General features: G+C 42.5%; 1 protein-coding gene, 1 long non-coding RNA gene and 1 pseudogene across 2 annotated transcripts in view; 1 reads left to right on the top strand and 2 right to left on the bottom strand.

Annotated features, from left to right (window-relative positions):
• The window catches only part of LOC116154382 (uncharacterized), an 873015-nt gene extending 861387 nt beyond the window's left edge, over positions 1–11628 (bottom strand). Inside the window, exons 1-2 of the long non-coding RNA XR_004138267.2 lie at positions 11015–11628; positions 2198–2286 (exon numbers count right to left, since the gene is read on the bottom strand). This is a non-coding gene — a long non-coding RNA (uncharacterized LOC116154382). The remainder of the gene's footprint in view (positions 1–2197; positions 2287–11014) is intronic.
• LOC105099231 (elongation factor 1-alpha 1-like) lies at positions 5553–7095 on the bottom strand (annotated as a pseudogene).
• A 2001-nt stretch (positions 11629–13629) lies between the features above and the next one.
• Positions 13630–18093, top strand: MARCKS (myristoylated alanine rich protein kinase C substrate). The gene is made up of 2 exons (XM_031456189.2): positions 13630–14167; positions 15991–18093. Exons 1-2 carry the CDS (start codon positions 14066–14068, stop codon positions 16891–16893), a joined length of 1005 nt encoding a protein of 334 aa, XP_031312049.2. The 5' UTR covers positions 13630–14065; the 3' UTR covers positions 16894–18093.
• The last annotated feature ends 2290 nt before the right edge of the window (positions 18094–20383 follow it).

The following is a 20383-nucleotide window of genomic DNA, read 5'->3' as shown; positions in this document are numbered from 1 at the left end:
AGGAAAAAGCAAAAACTGCAAAAAAAAACCTGCATATAGATTAAAAAAATATTGCCTCAAGAAATTCAGGGCATAAATACATTATTAATAGATTGCTGCTAACAAGATTTTTAATTAGCACTCAGGGAAAAAAAAAACCAAACCTGAAGAAAGCTCATTACTCTATCTGGACTTTCTATGAGAATGGTGGGATTAAAAAAATTGAATGCAAATTTTTCAAATTGCTGTTTATTCTGACATCTCTCTGCTGGCTCTCTCAGTTAAGCCTCAGATGAAGAGATGTCCAAGGGAGCAGGGCAAAACTCCTACTCATGTTAAATGGCTCTGGCTTGTAGGATACTTGGGGAAAAGCACAGATTAGGAAAAGATAGTTACATGAAGAGCAAAGTGTGGGGATACAGCATTTGCTTAATCATTTAAAGTCTAAATGTTAATTAAAAGTAGCATTAACTAAGAAATACAATCCCACCTCCTTCATGAGAGCGGCTGGCTTCCTGGAAGAAAAAGATAACCACCAATTCTACAACAGGCCTTCTAGCACCTTCACTCATCTCTAGTCAGCTTCTCTCGGAATTCCTTTAGGAATTGTGCCCAAGAAAGAAGTCAGTAGTTGGTTCACTGCAAGTCCTAAACTTAACAAATGAGTACTTAATAACAGCTCTGCGGATATATGTTTGCTTATTTCCCTTTTACTTCCAAATCTACTTCAAAATTTTCACTCATTTCCCCTCATTCCAAGAGGAAAAGGAATCCCAGCATTTACTGAGGACTTACGAAGTGGGACTTGTAAGTGCTGGGTCCCAGTTATTCCATGTGTTATCTCAGAACATTCATCTTAATCTCCTGTCTATTTTCATTCAAATCCCAACAGAAAACCTCTTACAAAGCACACTTTAAAACAACAGCAGCAATAATAATACACTATCTTAACACCTCTTTAAGATACGGGTTTTTATCCATTTCTTACAAAGGAGGAAACTTGGGCTCAGGGAACCTGAGTCAACTGTGTAAGATCACAACGTAGCTACCAAGTGTTTGAATCTGAACTTGAACCCATGTTCTCAAATACTGTAGGCCCTTACACCACAGCTGCTTCCCCTCAAGAGTGGTACGGTCTCTGAAGTCAAGGATTAATTTTACAGACAGCCAAAAGCATGGTGAATAAAATTATATTTTGAAAAGTAATTGAATACTTCTTAATGTACCTAGAAAGTGTTAGTATTATTACAGTGAGTGATCGAAGTAGGTAATACAATTTATAGTAATAAAAATTATCATCAGAAAGTACAGTTATAAAGTACTGAGATGGAGTTTCTTACATGGCTTGTGAGGCCCAAAGAGTGTTCCCCCAGACTGATTTTAAGACTGGCATTGGTCTGATGGGTGTTCTCATAAAGTGATCATTTCAAAAGATAGTTGCTTATTCCTGTGAGTGCTGATACAATACCAGTGGAAATCAATATTTTCAACATCATACTTTATACCTCATTCATATTACCCCTGTAATAATTAGATGTGGTATGTGATATATAGTTAATGTAAATATAAATAAAAATGTAATCAATATATCATGTAATAGATATATTCATAAAGTGACAAACTACATCTTAGTATGTTTCATGAAATAGTCCTGAAGACTCATTAAGGACTTAAAAAAGAATTAAATTAAAAGATATGGGTGAAACAACATAAGTAGATGTTTCCCTATCTGGTGTCAAATAATTCTGTACCGTTTTCCCTCACTAAATTGAATGAATCTTTTGCTTGTATCAGTAAAAAGAAGATTACATGAAACCCAAATTCTTTTCAAAAAAGTAGTGATAATGTCTAAAATATAACAGTTCTTTATTTGCTCATTATGGGATACTCTCAAGACACCCCAGTTATAATAACATGGATTATGTAAATTCAGAAGTTGCAGATATTTTGTGCTATCTGGTGAAAAGAATATGTAACACTTGAAGGGAAAATTACTACCTGTTTTAATCAATTAATGAACATTGTATAGTTTAAAGTCACATTAAAAGTACTTAGGACATTTAAAGTATAGTGGGGAAAAAAAAACAGGAGATCAGGCCAAGGAAATTTAAGTGTTAAGTGTGAGAAAATGAAATGTTAAGGATATGAAAAAATATTTTCATCAAGAAGGAAAAACTAGTTTAGTCTATATAATCAGGAGGAAATGTCTATGATTTACCAATTGCTGTTTTCTCTTCTCTTCCTCTTAGGGGGACATTTTGCCCCTTCTGGTGCAATTGTTCCTGTGGTTGAGTCAAATGTAGGAGCCTGGAAAAGGACATGGAGAAGTTCAAAGTCAGGGCTCTCTCCTCAGCAAAAAGGGAGATCAGACCACCATCCCCTTGAAACCTGCTCCTTTCTCATCCTTAAGAGAAGCTGGTGGAGGGCTGGCTTCCTAAATTGTTTTAAATTATGAAATATCTTGAAGAAGTTCTTCAATCTTCTCTCTATAAAGAATATTTAATGGGGTGATGCTAAAAACTTATAATTACTAGCTCTTTGCCAGGAGACGGATGAAACAATTATAGGGAAGAGTTCACTAAATTGTCACTCAGTGACCCAAACTACCTCTGCCTAGAGATTATAGGGACAGATCATAAAGAATGTTGGAAGTTAGGCGGGGAGGGTTCGATCCCAGGCAACTGAAAGTCAGTTTCTTCAGGGACTTACAGGGGAGATGTTTGTGGCACAGAACGCCCTGGAAGGGAGAAACTACCTAGGCGGCGACTCAGGCAGTACTTTGACTTCAGTCTGAGCACTGGTTGGGAAAACACCAGCGATGTTAGGAGGGAAAAATCTTAACAAGGATGATCTGTGGGGTGTTCTGAACTGTAAGAAAACATACAATGAGAATCCCATTTCCTTGCTACTGAGTTATTTTTATATTTTGTAAAGTCTAACGAATGGGAATTTTAAAGGGAGAAAAGGCAACATAAGGGAAAATGTGTCCAAGATGTGAAAGAAAGATGGTGGCGATCGAAGTTTGTGGACTGATCAAACAGGCAAAGCTTTGTTTTAGTTTATTTTTTGTTTTAGTTTTTAATGTGTATTAAGAGTAGAGTGGTGAGCCATACTAAAGTCTAAGGAGCTCTTATATGTGGCTGTAAGCCTGGAAAATGAGGGAGAGTAATGAGTCAAAAATGTCTCCAAGAAAGCTAAAGAAATCCTTTCAAAAGTTGATGCCGATTTGGGTGGGAAAATGATAACCTGAGTTTGAGGGAGTGGTGAGAAATATACACACAGCAATGCCCAGATCAGTAAGGAGACAGCAGAAATTACAGATCTGGAATTTGGGTTTGCAGTTAGGACTGGAAATTCTGATTACAGCATCATCGGCATAGAAGCAGTATTTGAAGTGATGAGAATAAAACTCAAATTAATTAGAAACATGCCGTGACTGTCTTTTTCTTCAGTATCCAAGTGGAATGGGAGTGGAAGAAAAATGCTGCATAAGGGCAGAGACAGCAGGATGGGGCACTGAGAAAGTCCCTGCCTGTCCCAGTCGACCACAAGCTACTGGCTGGTCTGGGAAGCTATAGTTAGGACTTGGAGCAAATTCTTTAACTCTTTTATCATTAGGAATTACCTTAAGGTGTCTAAATTTACTGTCAGTGTTAAATGAAAAAATATATGTAAAACAGCTTTAAATTTTAAACGTTAACAAATAAAACTTCCAACCAAAATGTAAATCAAATTCCAACTGTAGACTTAGTGGAAGAATGTCCCATTGTCATCACCTCCATATTCTCTATTGTGATTCTCTTTCTTCCCAGGAATGCTTAGAGTCTTCTCACAGTAGTGCTGTAAGGGTCTGCACGTTCTCATCGCTGATCTCACCTCCCAGCCACATCTCATACCTCGGTGTCCTTCCAAAATTGTAACTTCCTCTCCCTGGTTCTATACCCTATTTTACCTACCTTCCAATGGCTTCATTCTGCTCTCGGGGCAACACTTATACTTTTGCTTCTAAAAAAGGTACAGGTAAGTTCTGAGTGCGACTTTACCATATTTTCATTAATTGATACCAATATCTAAGTTGTGACAACTATATTCTAGACAAAATTGCTATGGAAGTTTCCAGGTTCAAGAATATGATCTGTCAGATTGTGTGTGTGTGTGTGTGTGTGTGTGTGTGTGTGTGTGTGTGTGTGTGTGTGTGATTCTTTGAATGCTAATTCTCATTTTATAGATGTGGTCCTTCTCTCACAATGCATAAATCAAGTAGAATATCTTTTGGTTAATTTTTAGTGTCTGTTGGCATTTTTGTTCCTTCCAGGAGAACTGGAAACATCCCATAAAATTCTTACTCTAAGACTGCATGATATCTAGGGAAACAGTGCCACAAGCTTTGGAATCACCAAGAGCTGGATTCAGAACCCAAACCCAGCCCAGACCACTTAGAAGTAGCAAAAACTTGAGCAGGTTATATAACCTCTTCAGGACTTGATTTGTGAAGACAAAGGAAGTAGTGGTTTGTACCTTATAAGATTACTGTGGAGGTTCAACGAGCTATCACAGGCAAAGCACTATCACCCAGCGCCTGGTATAAAGTAGCTGCTTAAGACACATCTGTTGAGCAAATGAATGTCCATGACCTTCCCAGTCATCCCACCAGAGAGCCTCACAGTGTGCTGAAGGCACTGAAATGTCCTTTGGACCAGAGGGGGCCTTACTGAGGTCTGGTTTACCAGTAGCTTAATAAAAACCTAGTCAGTTTATCAATTGCAACAGTGATTTCTAAAGGTTAACACAACCTTTTTTAAAACTACATCATTTGGAATAAAAACAAATGTTTAATATAATTTTATGCTTTAGCCAGGGATTTACTCTGCTTATTAGTATTTTTAAATAAGTATTTATGACTTCAAAACAACAATGAAAAATTAACCTTTGCATGGTTCCTACGCAATCACACTGTAAAGTCACCTTTTTCTCCATGTGAATTTTCCATTCTTTCTTCTGGCTGGCCAGTTAATTACATAACTCTTAAGGCGAAGATCGTGATTCTTTTAATGTAAATTTTGATTGCTTTTCTTTATTTACTTGCCTGTTACTTCTGGAAACAAAGGTGGGAAGGAATTATCTCCTTCTCACAACTCAACTCTTTCAAAAGCCGATAAGGAATGTTTTCAGACTGTCCCTTGAGGGTAAATATTGCAAAGTCTAGGAAATGCTACTGTGGTTAAACTTTGATTTAAAATGTCTAGAGAAAAATTCTTTAAATTTTTATTTTTCCCTGCTTATATTTATTTGTTTTGTATTTTAAATTTATTTATTTATTTATTTTTAATGGAGGTACTGGGGATTGAATGGAGGACCTCGTGCATGCTAAATATGCACTCTACCACTGAGCTATACCCCCCTGCTGCTTTTTTTTTTTTAATTAAACTTTGTTTTAATGGGTCTCAAAATTCTGTGACAGATTTTTGGTCAAGTTGTTTCCATTAAAAAATACTGATTTTAAAAACTAATAACTTAAAACTGCCACACACAAAAAAACAAATGGTGCACAAAATATTCTCCTTTCCTTCTGAAAGTTTTCTGGTGCATTGTTATCATTAACCAGTCTTTTACTATTAAACTTAAATGGCCGATTGAGACAAACAGTTCTGAGGTCTCATCTCTTCCACCACTGATTAAGACTGGGGTGACAGGTATTTAGCCTTCTGAGCTTTCTGGACAGACTTGGTGACTTTGCCAGCTCCAGCTGCCTTCTTTTCCACTGTCTTGACACACACAGCAACCTCATGTCATGGACAGCAAAATGGCCCAGGGGAGGATAGTCAGAGAAGCTCTCAACACACAAGGGCTTGCCAGGAGCCATGTCAACAATGGCAGCATCACCAGATTTCAAGAACTTGGGGCCATCTTCCAGCTTTTCCTGAGAACGATGATCAATCTTCTCCTTCAGCTCAGCAAACTTGCAAGCTATGTGAGCTGTATGGCAATCCAGCACAGGTGCATTTCCTCTGTTGATCTGGCCTGGAGGGTTCAAGATAATCACCTGAGCTGTGAAGCCAGCTGCTTTCATTGGTGGATCATTTTTGCTGTCACCAGCCACAATGCCACGACAAACATCCTTGATAGACAGCCACAATGCCACGACAAACATCCTTGATAGACAGGTTCTTAAAGCCCACATTGTCTCCAGGGAGGGCTTCACTCAAAGCTTCCTGGTGCATTTCAACAGACTTTACTTCAGCTGTAAAGCTGACCAGAGCAAAAGTGACCACCATGCCAGGTTTGAGAACATCAGTCTCCACACGAGACCCACAGGGACAGTACCATTACCACCAATCTTGTAGATGTCTTGGAGGGGCAGACACAAGAGTTTGTCAGTTGGATGAGCTGGTGGCAGGATACAATCCAGAGCCTCAAACAGCGTGGTTCCACTGGCATTGCCATCTTTACGGGTGACTTTCCATCCCTTGAACCAAGGCATGTTAGCACTTGGCTCCAGCATGTTGTCACCCTTCCAGCCGGAAATTGGCACAAATGCTACTGTGTCAGGGTTGTAGCCAATTTCCTTAATGTAGGTGCTGACTTCCTTAACAATTTCTTCATATCTCTTCTGGCTGTAGGGTACCTCAGTGGAACCCATTTCGTTAATACCAACAATTAGTTGTTTCACACCCACAGTATAAGCCAGAAGGGCATGCTCATGGGTCTGCCCATTCTTGGAGATACCTGCTTCAAATTCACCAACACCAGCAGCAACAATCAGGACAGCACAGTCAACCTGAGATGTGCCTGTAATTATGTTTTTGATAAAGCGTCTGTGTCCTGGGGCATCAATAATGGTCATGTAGTACTTGCTGGTCTCAAATTTCCACAGGGAGATATCAATGGTGATACTGCGCTCACATTCTGCCTTCAGTTTGTCCAAGACCCAGGCATACTTGAAGGAGCCCTTTCCATCTTGGCAGCCTCCTTCTCAAACTTTCCAATGGTTCTTTTGTTGATGCCACCACATTTGTAGATCAGATGGCCAGTGGTGGTAGATTTGCCCGAATCTACATGTCTGATGACCATGATGTTGATGTGAGTCTCCTCCTTTCCCATTTGGGCGTAAATTTCGTGGTGATATTCATGACACCCGTATCCTGGCGGCAAATCTGTTTCAAAAAAGCTGCTTTTTTTTTTTTAATCTTTCTCTAGAGTGTATCTTACCCTTTGGTAATCTTTTCAAATATAAAAACTCTTGCTAATTCAATCAATATACTTGACGAGCAGAGACTAAAACTATATTCATGCTTCTAGTGGTTTTGCAATAATCACCTGTGTATCTGGAGGGGATTTAACATTCCAGAAACTTCATTCCTACTGTAGGTGTGTTAGTTCTTGAGTCTTCAGATCAGTTAAACAATGATTCTGATGTTTTCTAACTATGAAAGAATCTTTCTATTTGAGTGTTACAGTACTGAATAGTTAATAAAGAAGACTAAAGCAAAGTCTAAAGTAACAGAAAGTTTAGGTACATGGTACCAATTAAAAAAATAATAAAGCTCCTACTATAAACAAAATACGAGATCCCTCTTTGCTATTACCACCATTTGAGATCTTATTGGATTCCTAAAATCAGATAGCCCTCAATGGACAATGGCTCACACACTAGTTGAATTTCACTTTCCAAATCTTGCAGAACTTGAATTTCCAAATCTGCAAAACAGGGATAATGATACAAGTCCAAGGGTTTGTTGTAAGGGTGAAATAGAAGCCTAGAACAGACTCATCTGGTGCAGTGCCTGGCACCCAGTAGGTTCTCTTCCTTTCCCCATTCAGCTTATATGTATCTATACAAAATCATATAGGATTAACTAAAATGGAACTTTATAAGAGCAAAGCCATTTTAATCTATATTTTATTTTTGTGCAGATATTGACTGTATAGGTTTAAACAAATCGGGTATAGGTTGGGAAAGTAAATGACTGGTAATCTTAAGGAGGATTGTAGTAGATACTATTTTTCAGTCAAAAGTTTATATGAGACAGGGAGGGTATAGCTCAAGTGGTAGAGCGCACGCTTAGCCTCCGTGAGGTCCTGGGTTCAATCCCCAGTACCTCCAATTAAAAAAAAAACTAATTATAAATAAAGAAATAGACCTAATGACAGCCCTCCCTGCCCATCCCCCCCAAAAAATACACACACACACACACAAATAGTTTATATAAGAGAGAAACTTTGATATACTGGTTAAGTATCATTGGGATTTATCAGCCTCAAGTGGGCACTCATTATTGCTCTAAAATCTTACTGTACCCGAAAGGTTCAATCCAATGCTTCCCACTAATTATTCCACACCCTCTATAATATAATCAAATTCCAACTCTCCTTTCTCTCCTTACCCTTAGCTGATAAATTTCAAAGGCAAATAGAAACCATCAGAAGGGAGCTCTCTTATCTTCCCACCAGTAAATCTTGGCCATCCTCTTCTTCCTCTGTTACAGGAAAGCAGCAGGGTCTCTTTCAAAAGGTAGTATCTCCGCATGTGCCCTGTATCTTTATCCCCTCCTGTATTCTTAGGGACTTCATTCCATTCACTATTCATTTTCTTTCTTATTTTTACAACATTTTCCTCTCTACTGGATTAATTTCCCGAGCAGTCAACTTTGCTCTAATACCTTCCATCCAGGACAACACTTTTTTACCTAGTCAAGCTTCATGAAGAAGGAATTATTGATGCCATCATCCTCTTTACCTCTCATTTCCTCCTCAGCACACTAAATCTGCATTCCACTTTCCACATAGGACAAAAGCTGCTTTGGAGTCTGTAACTAGTAACTTCTGTATTCTGTATACAGAATGCAGTTCTGTAACCAGCAACAGCCAGTGTAAACTTTTCAGTCTTTATTTGATGTATCAACATCATTTGACGTCTCAACATCATTTGACAAAACTAACCAATCCTCCCTGAGACACTGTCTTCATCGATTTTCCAGACACCACACTCCTGGTTTTCTGTCTCCTCCTTGGGGATTCCTTCTCAGTCTTCTTTGCCAGCTAGACTCCTTTTCTACCCAACTACTTTTTTTCTGTTCAGTTATTTTTATTTTATTGCTTTATGTTATTTTACATTTTCAGCTTTATTAACCTATAATTGACAAATATCTACCTAGCCTCTTAAGGCAAAAGGCTCTTAAGGTGTGATTCTGTACTCTCTTTGTATACTCTTATGATTTGGCTTCAGAAAATATTTAACATGGAATGATCACATATCTGTATTTACATTCCAAACCACTTTTTAAGCTCCAGACTCTTTCATCTGCACATTTAACTTTTCCACTAGGATGTTTTATAGGCACCCCAAAATATGTCTAAACTAATCTCTTGACCTTCCTCCCAAACCCACTTGACCTTGTCCCTCCTCAGCTTTGCTATTTCCTCCATCTGAACACAACTCTCCACCTACTTACCTGGCTAATGCCTACTCAACCTTTAGATTTCCTCTTAAATGTCAGTCCTTTAAGAAGGCCTTCTTAAACCCTCCTAACTAAATTAGACTATTTTATAGCACCCTGGATTTCCCTTCAGAGCACATATGATCATTTACAATTACATATCTATTTGTGATCTTTTTGTTCCATTCTGGCTTTTCTTTGTCCTCCTAGTTAGAAGCAACATTAAACAACTCTGTCACTCTTCAAATCTGCTCAAAAGATACCTTCTCAATGAGGCCTTCCCTGACCTCCTATATAGAATTTCAACCCTGCACTCCCAACTCCCTTACGTGGTCTAGTCCCCTTCCCAACAATTAAGTACTTCTAAAATTCCATATAATTTGCTTACTTATATATATTATATTTTTCTTTTTCCCCACTCTAGAATGGAAGCTTTATAAAGATTTCTTGTCTCTTTTGTTCACTGATGAGTTCCAACTGCCCAGCACATGATAGGAAGTCAGTAAGTATCTTTTGAATGAATGAGTGGCTGTGTGTTTTGTTCCACACTAAATTCTAATCAATCATCTGAATTAAGTAAATAATATAAAGGTAATACAAAATCTAAGATGAAAAACAGAGCAGAACACCATAAACACAGGGTGGGATCTTGTATTTTGTGAATGAATGAATGTTGAATGACTGCTTTCTGATTAAAAAGGCATATTTAACTTGGAATCTAGAAAGAGGTCCTCATCTTTTTTATTGTTTTGGGTGTTTTTTTTTTAAGCACACAGTTAATCCTGTCCTTTGTTCTCTTTCTTCGTATTCTAAGAAGTTTTAAGAGATAATGTTAAGTGGAAGCTACAGGAGAGGGAAGACATGTTCATGCCCTTCCCTGCTGTCAGCTGACATCTAGCCCTTTGCTTTTACTTAGCAGAAGCCGAATAAACACTTCAGGAATGAATAATTAGCCTGTCCAGTGAATCTGTGACATCAAGGAAAGGTCAGACAGCCCCAGACAGTAGTGGAAGAAGTTGGAGACTTGGAATCCTGGCTCTACCATCTGACAAAATCTGGCAACTTCCCTGGGCCTGTTTCTTCATCTGATAAGGTAGGAAATGAAACTAGATGATCCAGTTCACCTAAAGTAGACCATCTATTAAAATGTAAGCTCCTTGAGGCCAGGGATTGCATCTCTCTTTTCACTGATGTGAAAACAAGGCCTAGATCAGTATGTTCGGCATACAGTAGGCCCTTAAGAATTTGTAGAAATATCTCTAAAAATTCCTTCTAGTGCTACGATTTTAAAGGAAAAAATAACTTTGAGGTATCCTAAATAAATTGCTCTTTTTTACTAGAGAAAACCATACACAGACTGTCATCATCCTAGAAATACCCCAAGTGGATGGTGAAAAGAGTACAAATAAAGAATAAATGCTTATTTCCTTCTTGGTGAGTTGGTCACAGATATTTACCAGTTTTACATTTTCACTACGACCCCATGGGTTCTTTCATCATATTTATATAAATAACCACATTTATATACTTAGAGCCTTATTTGGAACCTTTAGCTCTGGGTGTGAGAACACCAAACTCCTGACGAACTCTGTACTTACGTCGTACAACTTCCTATTGGTTGCAGTCTTGTTTGGCGGTCCTTCCCGGCCATTATGTAGTTCCTGAGGCAGAATAATCTCTTCGCATTTCCCAGCCCCTTCCTTCCTCACCCGTCCTCCGCCTTCACCCCCCAACCACCCACATTCGTGGCTGGCCCGAGGCTGGGGGAGGTTGGGGAGGGGCTGACCCAGCGCTCAGCCCCACCCCCACCCCCGGCAGCGCCCCTCAAACAACCTCCCACTGCCAGGGACTGCGGACTGTCGGCTTTCCAACCTACGCTAGAAATGCACTTTCTTATCGAAAGGAAATCACCTTTTCTACCCTATACTAGCGACCGCTCGTGGGGCGTGAATCTCTGTGTTTACACTTGTTTTCTAGCCCCCAGAGCTGCTGCGGGAAGTGATTGGCTCCCTCGCGCCCGCGACGCTTGGGGTCCCCCACGCCCCGCCCGGGCCACGCCCCCTCGCGCGGCCATCTGCTTTGCTGTCTGTCTCTTGTCTCTCGCTCAGCGTCTCTTTCCCCTCCACCACCTACCTGCCCCTCCCCCGCCGGCTCCGCCCCTTCCCCCTTCCCTCGCGCGGGGCTCCGAATCGTCCCTGCCCGTTGCCAAGGAGACAAGCCGGTACCGGGCAAATAGGCATTCGCGAAAGAAAAGGGGGGAAAGCTACACGGCAGCCTGGTAACAAAGGAGCAATAAAAGCAGCCCCCAAATGGAAGGCTAAGAACATGTCTGGAGAAAATCTGAAAACGAGATAGCAATCACCCCAAATTTAAGGGGGAGGGGGATGCAGAGGAAGAGGCATGATTCACGTTGGGGTGGGGGAAATAAACAGTTTAAACGAGTTTTGAGAATCTCCTGGATGGTGGTTTTGGATCTGCCCAGTTGGCTTTTTAAGTTGGAACTCCGATAATGCAAGGGATTCGCATCCATCGTGGCGTTTGGAGTCTTGGGCCAGGCCAGCGGGCTCCCTTAAGGGTTATAACACATTTGGCAAGATACACTTCTACGGAAACATTTTCCATCGGCTCTGGGGAATATGACTTAGTGATTGAATGATGCATCTGAAGAAGTGGACTGTGAGAAGACGATGTTTCACGTAGCGATCGCAGCTTGGTGATTTTCAAAGCAGTACTTGAAAAAAGAGATATTGGCTTGAACCAACCGTCTTTTTCATTCAGAGTGTGACCCATTTCCCTACAATGAGCAAAAAAATAAAACTGTTTTGAGAATCCAGAGCCAGCACCAGGATAAACGAACCACTTCTGCGACTGCTTCTCACCTTCATAAGCGAAAGATTATTCATTTCAGGATCACTAAATGTAAACGAGAAAAGGTAGTCTGATCTGGACACAAGTGGGAATAAAAATGTAGGTAGTAGGAGAACGCTTATACGGGTGTATCCTTGATTTTTGCCCCTACCCCCGCCCCTCCATTTTTTAAATCTGCGCGTTGTCTTTCACGCACAAATAGCGTCTGGTACTTCGGTGCCAAGTGTTGCAGATGAAGGTTCCCCGGGATGCCCTTACAGAAGCTTTTTCTCTAACCCAAATTAGTTAGACTTGGAGCGTTCAGGGACCTTCTTGCTATCTTTCAATACGTAATTTCTCCTTTGAACTGTAATAGTCCGCTTGTTTCTTCGCTGCTGCCTCCCTCCCTTCCAAGAGCCCACTCGCTTGCATGCACACTCACACACGTTTAGAAAAAAAAGAGTTCATCCGATTCTGGCAGTAGGCTGAAAAAGATTCATATCAACGTGAATTGCATACCAACTGTAAATATGGATTCATACACTCGAGGCTGTGTCCCATTTCACTATAGAGGAAAATTGTCATTTCATACAGTGATAAAATGCAAACTTTTCCCATCTTTTGTAAATGGCCCTCAATATTGTGGGGGGTTGAAATCACTAATTGGGAAGGGGGGGTTGTTGATGAGCGCCGCAGGCCAATCTCGAAATATTTTATTTCCTGCCAATGTGAGATGGGGAAGGGAGTGTGGCTTCGACTGCTTGCTGCTTTTGCATTTTCCACATCTGGCCTACAGACCTAATTCTAACTCACGATCTCGTTTGATGAAATTCGATCTTCTTGGTTTAAATACCTTTCAATTTGGGGCGATTTCACATTTGCAACCGTTAAAAAAACCGAACACTGCAGTATCTCTGAAACCAATATGGAACACAGAGAAAGAAAACATGCTGCACACAAATCTCATCCATTGTCTTTAAAACTCGTATACACACACACACATAAACACACGGGAAAGATGGGGGAGGGGAGCGAGTGGCGAGAGACAGACGGATATAGACCGACAAGAGTCAAAGGGAGTCAAGTTAACGCTTTCTCCGCCCCCATCCACAAGTACCCTCCCCGCGTTAATTAATTACAAACAAGCCAGTCAAGTAATGCATTATTATTTTCAAGCAGAGGGAGGTGAGAGGCATGTATTTTTAATTGATTTATTTATTTGGAGGACATTAATTCTCAGTCTGAGGCTGATTTTCAAACCGTTTGCAAAGCGCGGCTCCATTGTTCGCGGAGCGCGCAGGCCCCGCCCCCTGCTTTGTGTGCGACGCGCGGATTGGCCGGTGCGCGCGGGGGCCGCGTCAGCGCCCGCGAGCCCATTCATCTGTGCACTTGGGCGTTGGACCTCGCATCTTATTAGCAACCAGGGAGATTTCTCCATTTTCCTCTTGTCTACAGTGCGGCTACAAATCTGGGATTTTTTTTATTACTTCTTTTTTTTTTAAAAAAAAAATTACACTTGGGCTCCTTTTTTTGTGCTCGACTTTTCCACCCTTCTTCCCTCCCTCCTGCGCTCCTGCTTCTTGATCTCTTCGACTAAAATTTTTTTATCTGGAGTGTATTTAATCGGTTCTCTTCTGTCCTCTTCACCACCCCCACTCCCCCCTCCCTCCGGTGAGTGTGCTGCTGCTGCCGCCGCCGCCGCTGCTGCTGCCGTTGCTGCTGCTCGCCCCGTCGTTACACCAACCCGAAGCTCTTTGTTCCCCCCCTTGGATCTGTTGAGTTTCTTTGTTGAAGAAGCCAGCATGGGTGCCCAGTTCTCCAAGACCGCTGCGAAAGGAGAAGCCGCCGCGGAGAGGCCCGGGGAGGCGGCTGTGGCCTCGTCGCCTTCCAAAGCGAATGGGCAGGTAAATTCTACCTGTGGTTCTGGTCATTTCTTTGGTGTCTTTCTCTAGTCTATACGCTTCCTCTTCCTTCCTGGTCGTGCCTTGAGACGCATTTGGCGGAGAGGAGCGTGGCCAGATTCCAGTCTGAAAGTTGAATGGAAAGCGATAACCTAAATTGTCAGTTTCTCATAGATGGGGTCTTCCTCCACCGCAGAGTGGTGGTTCCCGGAGAATCCTGGCGAATTCTTGTGTAGACCAGAGGAATGAAGTGACTAATTGTCTAAAATGGCGTGTTTGGAGCTTGGCAGAACGTGACTTGCTAGGTGTTACCCCCCATCCGCGCCCTCAGCCAGGTTGCATTTGTGTTTGGTGGGCACAAAGGTGGTTGGGTGTCTCTCGTGTTTGTTGTCGAGACGGGGTCGCCTTCAAGATTTCTGAACTGGTGTGATTCTGTGTGTGGGTAGGAAAGCGGGGGGTTGGGGGGGGCGCGATAGGGATGGTGATGGAAGAGAGGAGGGAAGGGCTGTCTTATTGTATGCCGAGGCGGCGTGCCCTGGGTTCTTGGAAAGGTTGCTGGCTGGCTGAATAGAGCTGGGCAGAAAGGTTTCAGGGCCTTTCGAGGGGCTTTCCCACTATTCTAAATCTTTATTAGTAGCTGTCTGTGGAATTACACACCCATCTGACTTTTAAATGGTCTCCCTAGGGTAGGAAGACTCTGTGGGTCCTTGAAGAACCTGTCCAGATGGCCAACAAGAGGCAGTCCTTGTGTGTCTGTCAGGATTGTTGGTGTGCGTGGCGCCCCGACCACTGCGGAGGCTGTCCCGGCGCTGCCCGAACCCAGGCGGATGGCCACGGTTGGGTGGGCGCGAGAGGTCGGCCAAGGGTGGCTGCTTCACAAACACGGGGCACCTACCACGCCTCTTTTCCTAGAGCAGCAGAGGCCGTGTTGCTTCGCGTGCCCTAACCTAATGGGGAAGGCGAGCTCTGCCTAGAGGCTTTGAACCCGTTAAAAATGCAAAATGAACAGCCGGGGCGCGCCCTGGCTTCACAGAATCACGGACGAAGGTGGGCGTGGAAGCAGACGCGAGACCTCAGAAATAATGGGTCTCCCCACAGCCTTGTTGGTTTTATCCCGACCAGGGTGCCACCTGAGCTTTGTTTGCGGACTGTGGGCTGCGCGATCAGGGCTCGGGGGCGCCTCGGCCGGCGGGCAGGGCCCGACCGGGCAGGGCGGGGTGGCCCGGAGGCCCCGCCCCTCCGCGTCCGCCTGCGCCCGGCTCCGCGCCGTGGAGGCGCAGCGCCCCCTGTTGACCCCATGCCCTAGGCGAGCGTAGGGCCTTTGCGCACGGCCCGGGCGCTTCTGGCTGGAACGCTGGGATCCCCCTGGGAGTTCTTGGTGTTTTGAAGACGCCTGTAGAATTTAGGGAGAAACGGGGATGTGTAACATAGGCGCAGATCATCGGCTCTGGCTCTGTGCCTTCTTCCAAAGGGCGTTTGGTATATCATACATTACGTGACTACTTTATTCCAAAGCTCGTGAGGGGAAGGCTGGAATGGGTTACCCTTTGCTTTCCACGTTTCGGACTGGGCCCTTTTAAGTCCTTAAGACATTTGCTGAGTGGTCAAGGCTACCGCTGTGCCTTTAGGCACCCCAGACTGGACTGCCCCGACGTCTTCTAGGAACTCTCATCTGAACATCCAACTCCGCCTCCCCCTAAGGGAGGGGATCTCCAAAGCCAGAGGGGATTAGGGGGGATGCTGGTCCCCCTCGGCCCAGGGGTTGGGGGCAGGAATGCTGGCACCCGGGCCCCTTCAGTGACGCTCCCGCTTTCTCTGCCCCGCAGGAAAATGGCCACGTGAAGGTAAACGGCGACGCTTCTCCCGCGGCCGCCGAGCCGGGCGCCAAGGAGGAGCTGCAGGCCAACGGCAGCGCCCCGGCCGCCGACAAGGAGGAGCCCGCGGCCGCCGGGAGTGGGGCTGCGTCGCCCACCGCGGCTGAGAAAGATGAACCGGCCGCCGCCGCCCCCGAGGCCGGGGCCAGCCCCGCGGAGAAAGAGGCCCCCGCGGAGGGCGAGGCGGCCGAGCCCGGCTCACCCACAGCCGCCGAGGGGGAGGCCGCGTCGGCTGCCTCCTCGACGTCTTCGCCCAAGGCCGAGGACGGGGCCACGCCCTCGCCCAGCAACGAGACCCCGAAAAAAAAAAAGAAGCGCTTTTCCTTCAAGAAGTCTTTCAAGTTGAGCGGCTTCTCTTTCAAGAAGAACAAGAAGGAGGCAGGAGAGGGCGGTGAGGCTGAGGGCGCAGCCGGCGCCTCGGCCGAAGGCGGCAAGGACGAGGCCCCTGGGGGCGCTGCCGCGGCCGCCGGCGAGGCAGGCGTGGCCTCCGGGGAGCCGGTGGCGGCGCCGGGCGAGGAGGCGGCCGTGGGCGAGGAGGGGGCGGCGGGGGGCGACGCGCAGGAGGCCAAGCTCGAGGAGGCCACCGTCGCGCCCGAGAAGCCGCCCGCCAGCGAGGAGGCCAAGGCCGCAGAGGAGCCCACCAAGGCGGAGGAGAAGACCGAGGAGGCTGGGGCCAGCGCCGCCGCCAGCGAGGCGCCCTCGGCCTCCGGGCCCGGCGCACCCCTGGAGCAGGAGGCGGCCCCGGCGGCGGAGGAGGAGGCGGCGGCCGCAGCGTCGTCAGCCTGCGCAGCCCCCTCACAGGAGGCCCAGCCCGAGTGCAGTCCAGAAGCCCCCCAAGCGGAGGCGGCAGAGTAAAAGGGCAAGATTTTTTAAGATAATCGAAGAACTTTTCTCCCCCCGTTTGTTTGTTGGAGTGGTGCCAGGTACTGGTTTTGGAGAACTTGTCTACAACCAGGGATTGATTTTAAAGATGTCTTTTTTTATTTTACTTTTTTTTTAAGCAGCAAATTTTGTTTTTTTCCCCCTCCCCACAGATCCCATCTCAGATCATTCTGTTACCACCATTCCAACAGGTCGAGGAGAGCTTAAATACCTTCCTCTGCCTTGTTTCTCTTTTATTTTTATTTTTTTGCATCAGTATTAATGTTTTTTGCATACTTTGCATCTTTATTCAAAAATGTAAACTTTCTTTGTCAATCTATGGACATGCCCATATATGAAGGAGATGGGTGGGTCAAAAAGGGATATCAGATGAAGTGATAGGGGCCAGGATGGGGAAATTTAAGTGGTGCATAACATTGCCAAGATAATGTACCACTAGAAATGATGGTGTAAAGGCTTAGTCTTTTTTTTTTTTTAAGAAAAGTTATTACGATGTATTTTGTGAGGCAGGTTTACAACACTACAAGTCTTGACTAAGAAGGAAAGAGAAAAAAACACCAATACCCAGATTTTTAAAAAGATCATAGTCTTAGGAGTTCATTTAAACCATAGGAACTTTTCACTTATCTCATGTTAGCTGTACCAGTCAGTGATTAAGTAGAACTACAAGTTGTATAGGCTTTATTGTTTATTGCTGGTTTATGACCTTAATAAAGTGTAATTATGTATTACCAGCAGGGTGTTTTTAACTGTGACTATTGTATAAAAACAAATCTTGATATCCAGAAGCACATGAAGTTTGCAACTTTCCACCCTGCCCATTTTTGTAAAACTGCAGTCATCTTGGACCTTTTAAACACAAATTTTAAACTCAACCAAGCTGTGATAAGTGGAATGGTTACTGTTTATACTGTGGTATGTTTTTGATTACAGCAGACAATGCTTTCTTTTCCAGTCGTCTTTGAGAATAAGGAAAAAATCTTCAGATGCAATGGTTTTGTGTAGCATCTTGTCTATCATGTTTTGTAAATACTGGAGAAGCTTTGACCAATTTGACTTAGAGATGGAATGTAACTTTGCTTACAAAAATTGCTATTAAACTCCTGCTTAAGGTGTTCTAATTTTCTGTGAGCACACTAAAAGCGAAAAATAAATGTGAATAAAATGTACAAATTTGTTGTGTTTCTTTATGTTCTGATAAAATTCTGAGACTGAGGTCTTAGGTTCATTTTGAGGAAGATCTTGCATGCCATCAAGAGTAAATTTTCTTGTGGTTTTTAATCTGAAGTTTCCGAACTCAAATTTATAATCAGTAGTATCAGATGACATACAAGAAAATCTTACAACATTCCATGTCAAATCTGTTGCCATTTATCTGCATTTAGTTTTCATTTAAAAATTGAAGTTATTTTTATTGTAGTTATATAGCATATCAGAATAAATCACTTAATACAAAAGTGGTATGACCCGAAGACTATTTGAACGTCTTAAGTGAAAATTTCATAAAATTTTGTGTGTGTGTGTGTGTGTGTCATGCAGGTCCAGAAACAAGTTTATACTGAGTGAGAGTCCACTTAATCCAAACTGCAGATGGGTCATGAAAAGTGACCATAGGTGTTCTGTTTTGTTTTTTTGGAGTATTACCTGCCATTGTAATTGTTTAGAGCTTGGCTGATTTCCAAATTATAGCTTAGATAATGCATTATACTTTAGGGAAACAAGCTTATGTAAAGAAGTAATGGTGATGAATGGACAACATTGTCAGTTTATGGGCCTTTAGTACTTGCCTCATTTCAATAGTTGCAAGCAGTTTTGTTTTGATGAAAGTAGTGTATTAGCATCTTGTTACTCAGAGGAAAAGATAGAGTATAAAACTTCCTTGTATAGTAATAATCCTTACTAGTTTACCCTCTTTGCTCTCTACCACCCCATAACTGGATTTATTTTCCTTACTGGACCCTAAACTGAATTGAATTTTAAGATAGAGATGTGTATTAAATACCATTACTTCACTAAATACAAAAGAAAGTGTTTACGCACACCTGCTTTGCTGTTTTTGAGCAGTGTGCCTGGTAGGGTTCACAATAAGTCAGTGAACCATGTTTGTAATAACTGGATGCCAAATCTTAAACTCATTAGAAAAATAACAAATTAGCTTTTGAAATGTGCTTTTAATTGGAATAGTGGGTCATAAATAATAGTTCATGACCTCTCTTTACCAAACACCCTCCCTGCTAATAAAATAAGTAACATTTGGAAGAGTGTGTACTTTTAGTTGGGGTTTCTTCATCTTGGAGGATGTTTGAAAGTTAAAAGTCAAATCTGGTAACCAAAGGACTGCTTTATGGGGTCTCCACCTTAACAGCTTTTTCTCAAATACCTATTTGGACAAGTACAGCACCTGGTATGTGGTAGGACTCAGAAAAAATGGATTTAAAAAAGTAACTCCTGAGTAGTTAAAAATACTGTGTAGCCAACTATATTTCTAGGTTTGTTCTTTTAACAGCTGGAATTTATTAAGATGCATTACTTTGATTTTAATCATTGCCTAAAACACTTTGGGTGGTATTGATGGAGTGGTGGATTTTCCACCAAATGATTAAATGAAATTTGACATATATCTTTTCATCCAAAGTTTTGTACATCACATTGTTTTCTAATGGAAAAATGTTAATATGGCTTTTTGTATTACTAAAATAGCTTTGAGATTAAGGAAAAATAAATAACTCTTGTACAGTTCAGTATTGTCTTTTAAATCTGTATTGGCAGTATGTATAATGGCATTTGCTATGGTTATAAAATACTTCTTCTGGATTATAATCATCATTTGATCCAATTCCTATTGCTTGTAAAATAAAGTTTTATCAATTGATATAATCAAGCTTGCTAAAATAGGATTTTTTACAAATTTAATTTTAAAACAAGTTTTAGAAAAAATTTTTAAATCTTAAGTGTTGATGGTAAGTACAACTATTATTCAGTTTAAGGAACTGAAAAGTATGCTTGACATTATACTTAGGATATAAGATTATATCCACTGAAGGTGAGTTTTAATGGTCACAAGTCAATTAAACATTTTTATGCTAGAACTTGATAATATAGTTGAGAAAAAATGTAATTTATTTACATTTTCCCCTCATGAATATAAACTTAATAAAGGTTGCAATTAAAGTTAAGTATGTGAGGGAAGGGTGCTTTTTGTTTTTGTATATTTTAAGTAGATCCAGCTGGGAGGGGTATATAGTTTAACATAGCCCAAGTTAGCTTTGAAAATTAAGAAAATTGGTTAAGTAACAAGACTATTATCTTTTATCTTTCCTTTAATCATTAACTGCAAATTGAGAATTTTCCCCCCTCTTCACTTCCCAGCTATATGAAAGTGCTTAAAGCAGTGTGTAGCCAACAGGAATTTTAACATGTTTTCAGTCTGTAAATGCTCCAGTCCCTCCTGGGGATTTGAGTT

Source organism: Camelus dromedarius, chromosome 6 (assembly GCF_036321535.1).
Source record: "Camelus dromedarius isolate mCamDro1 chromosome 6, mCamDro1.pat, whole genome shotgun sequence".
NCBI classification, from domain to species: Eukaryota; Metazoa; Chordata; class Mammalia; order Artiodactyla; family Camelidae; genus Camelus; species Camelus dromedarius.
Note: the sequence above shows the minus strand (reverse complement) of the source record. Positions and strands in the feature narration are given on the sequence as shown.

Excerpts from the sequence above, each read along its gene's own strand:
- MARCKS (XM_031456189.2), top strand. The coding sequence starts at position 14,066 with ATGGGTGCCCAGTTCTCCAAGACCGCTGCGAAAGGAGAAGCCGCCGCG. Across the intron at positions 14,168-15,990 it reads CTTCCAAAGCGAATGGGCAG|GAAAATGGCCACGTGAAGGT; the intron begins GTAAATTCTACC and ends TCTGCCCCGCAG.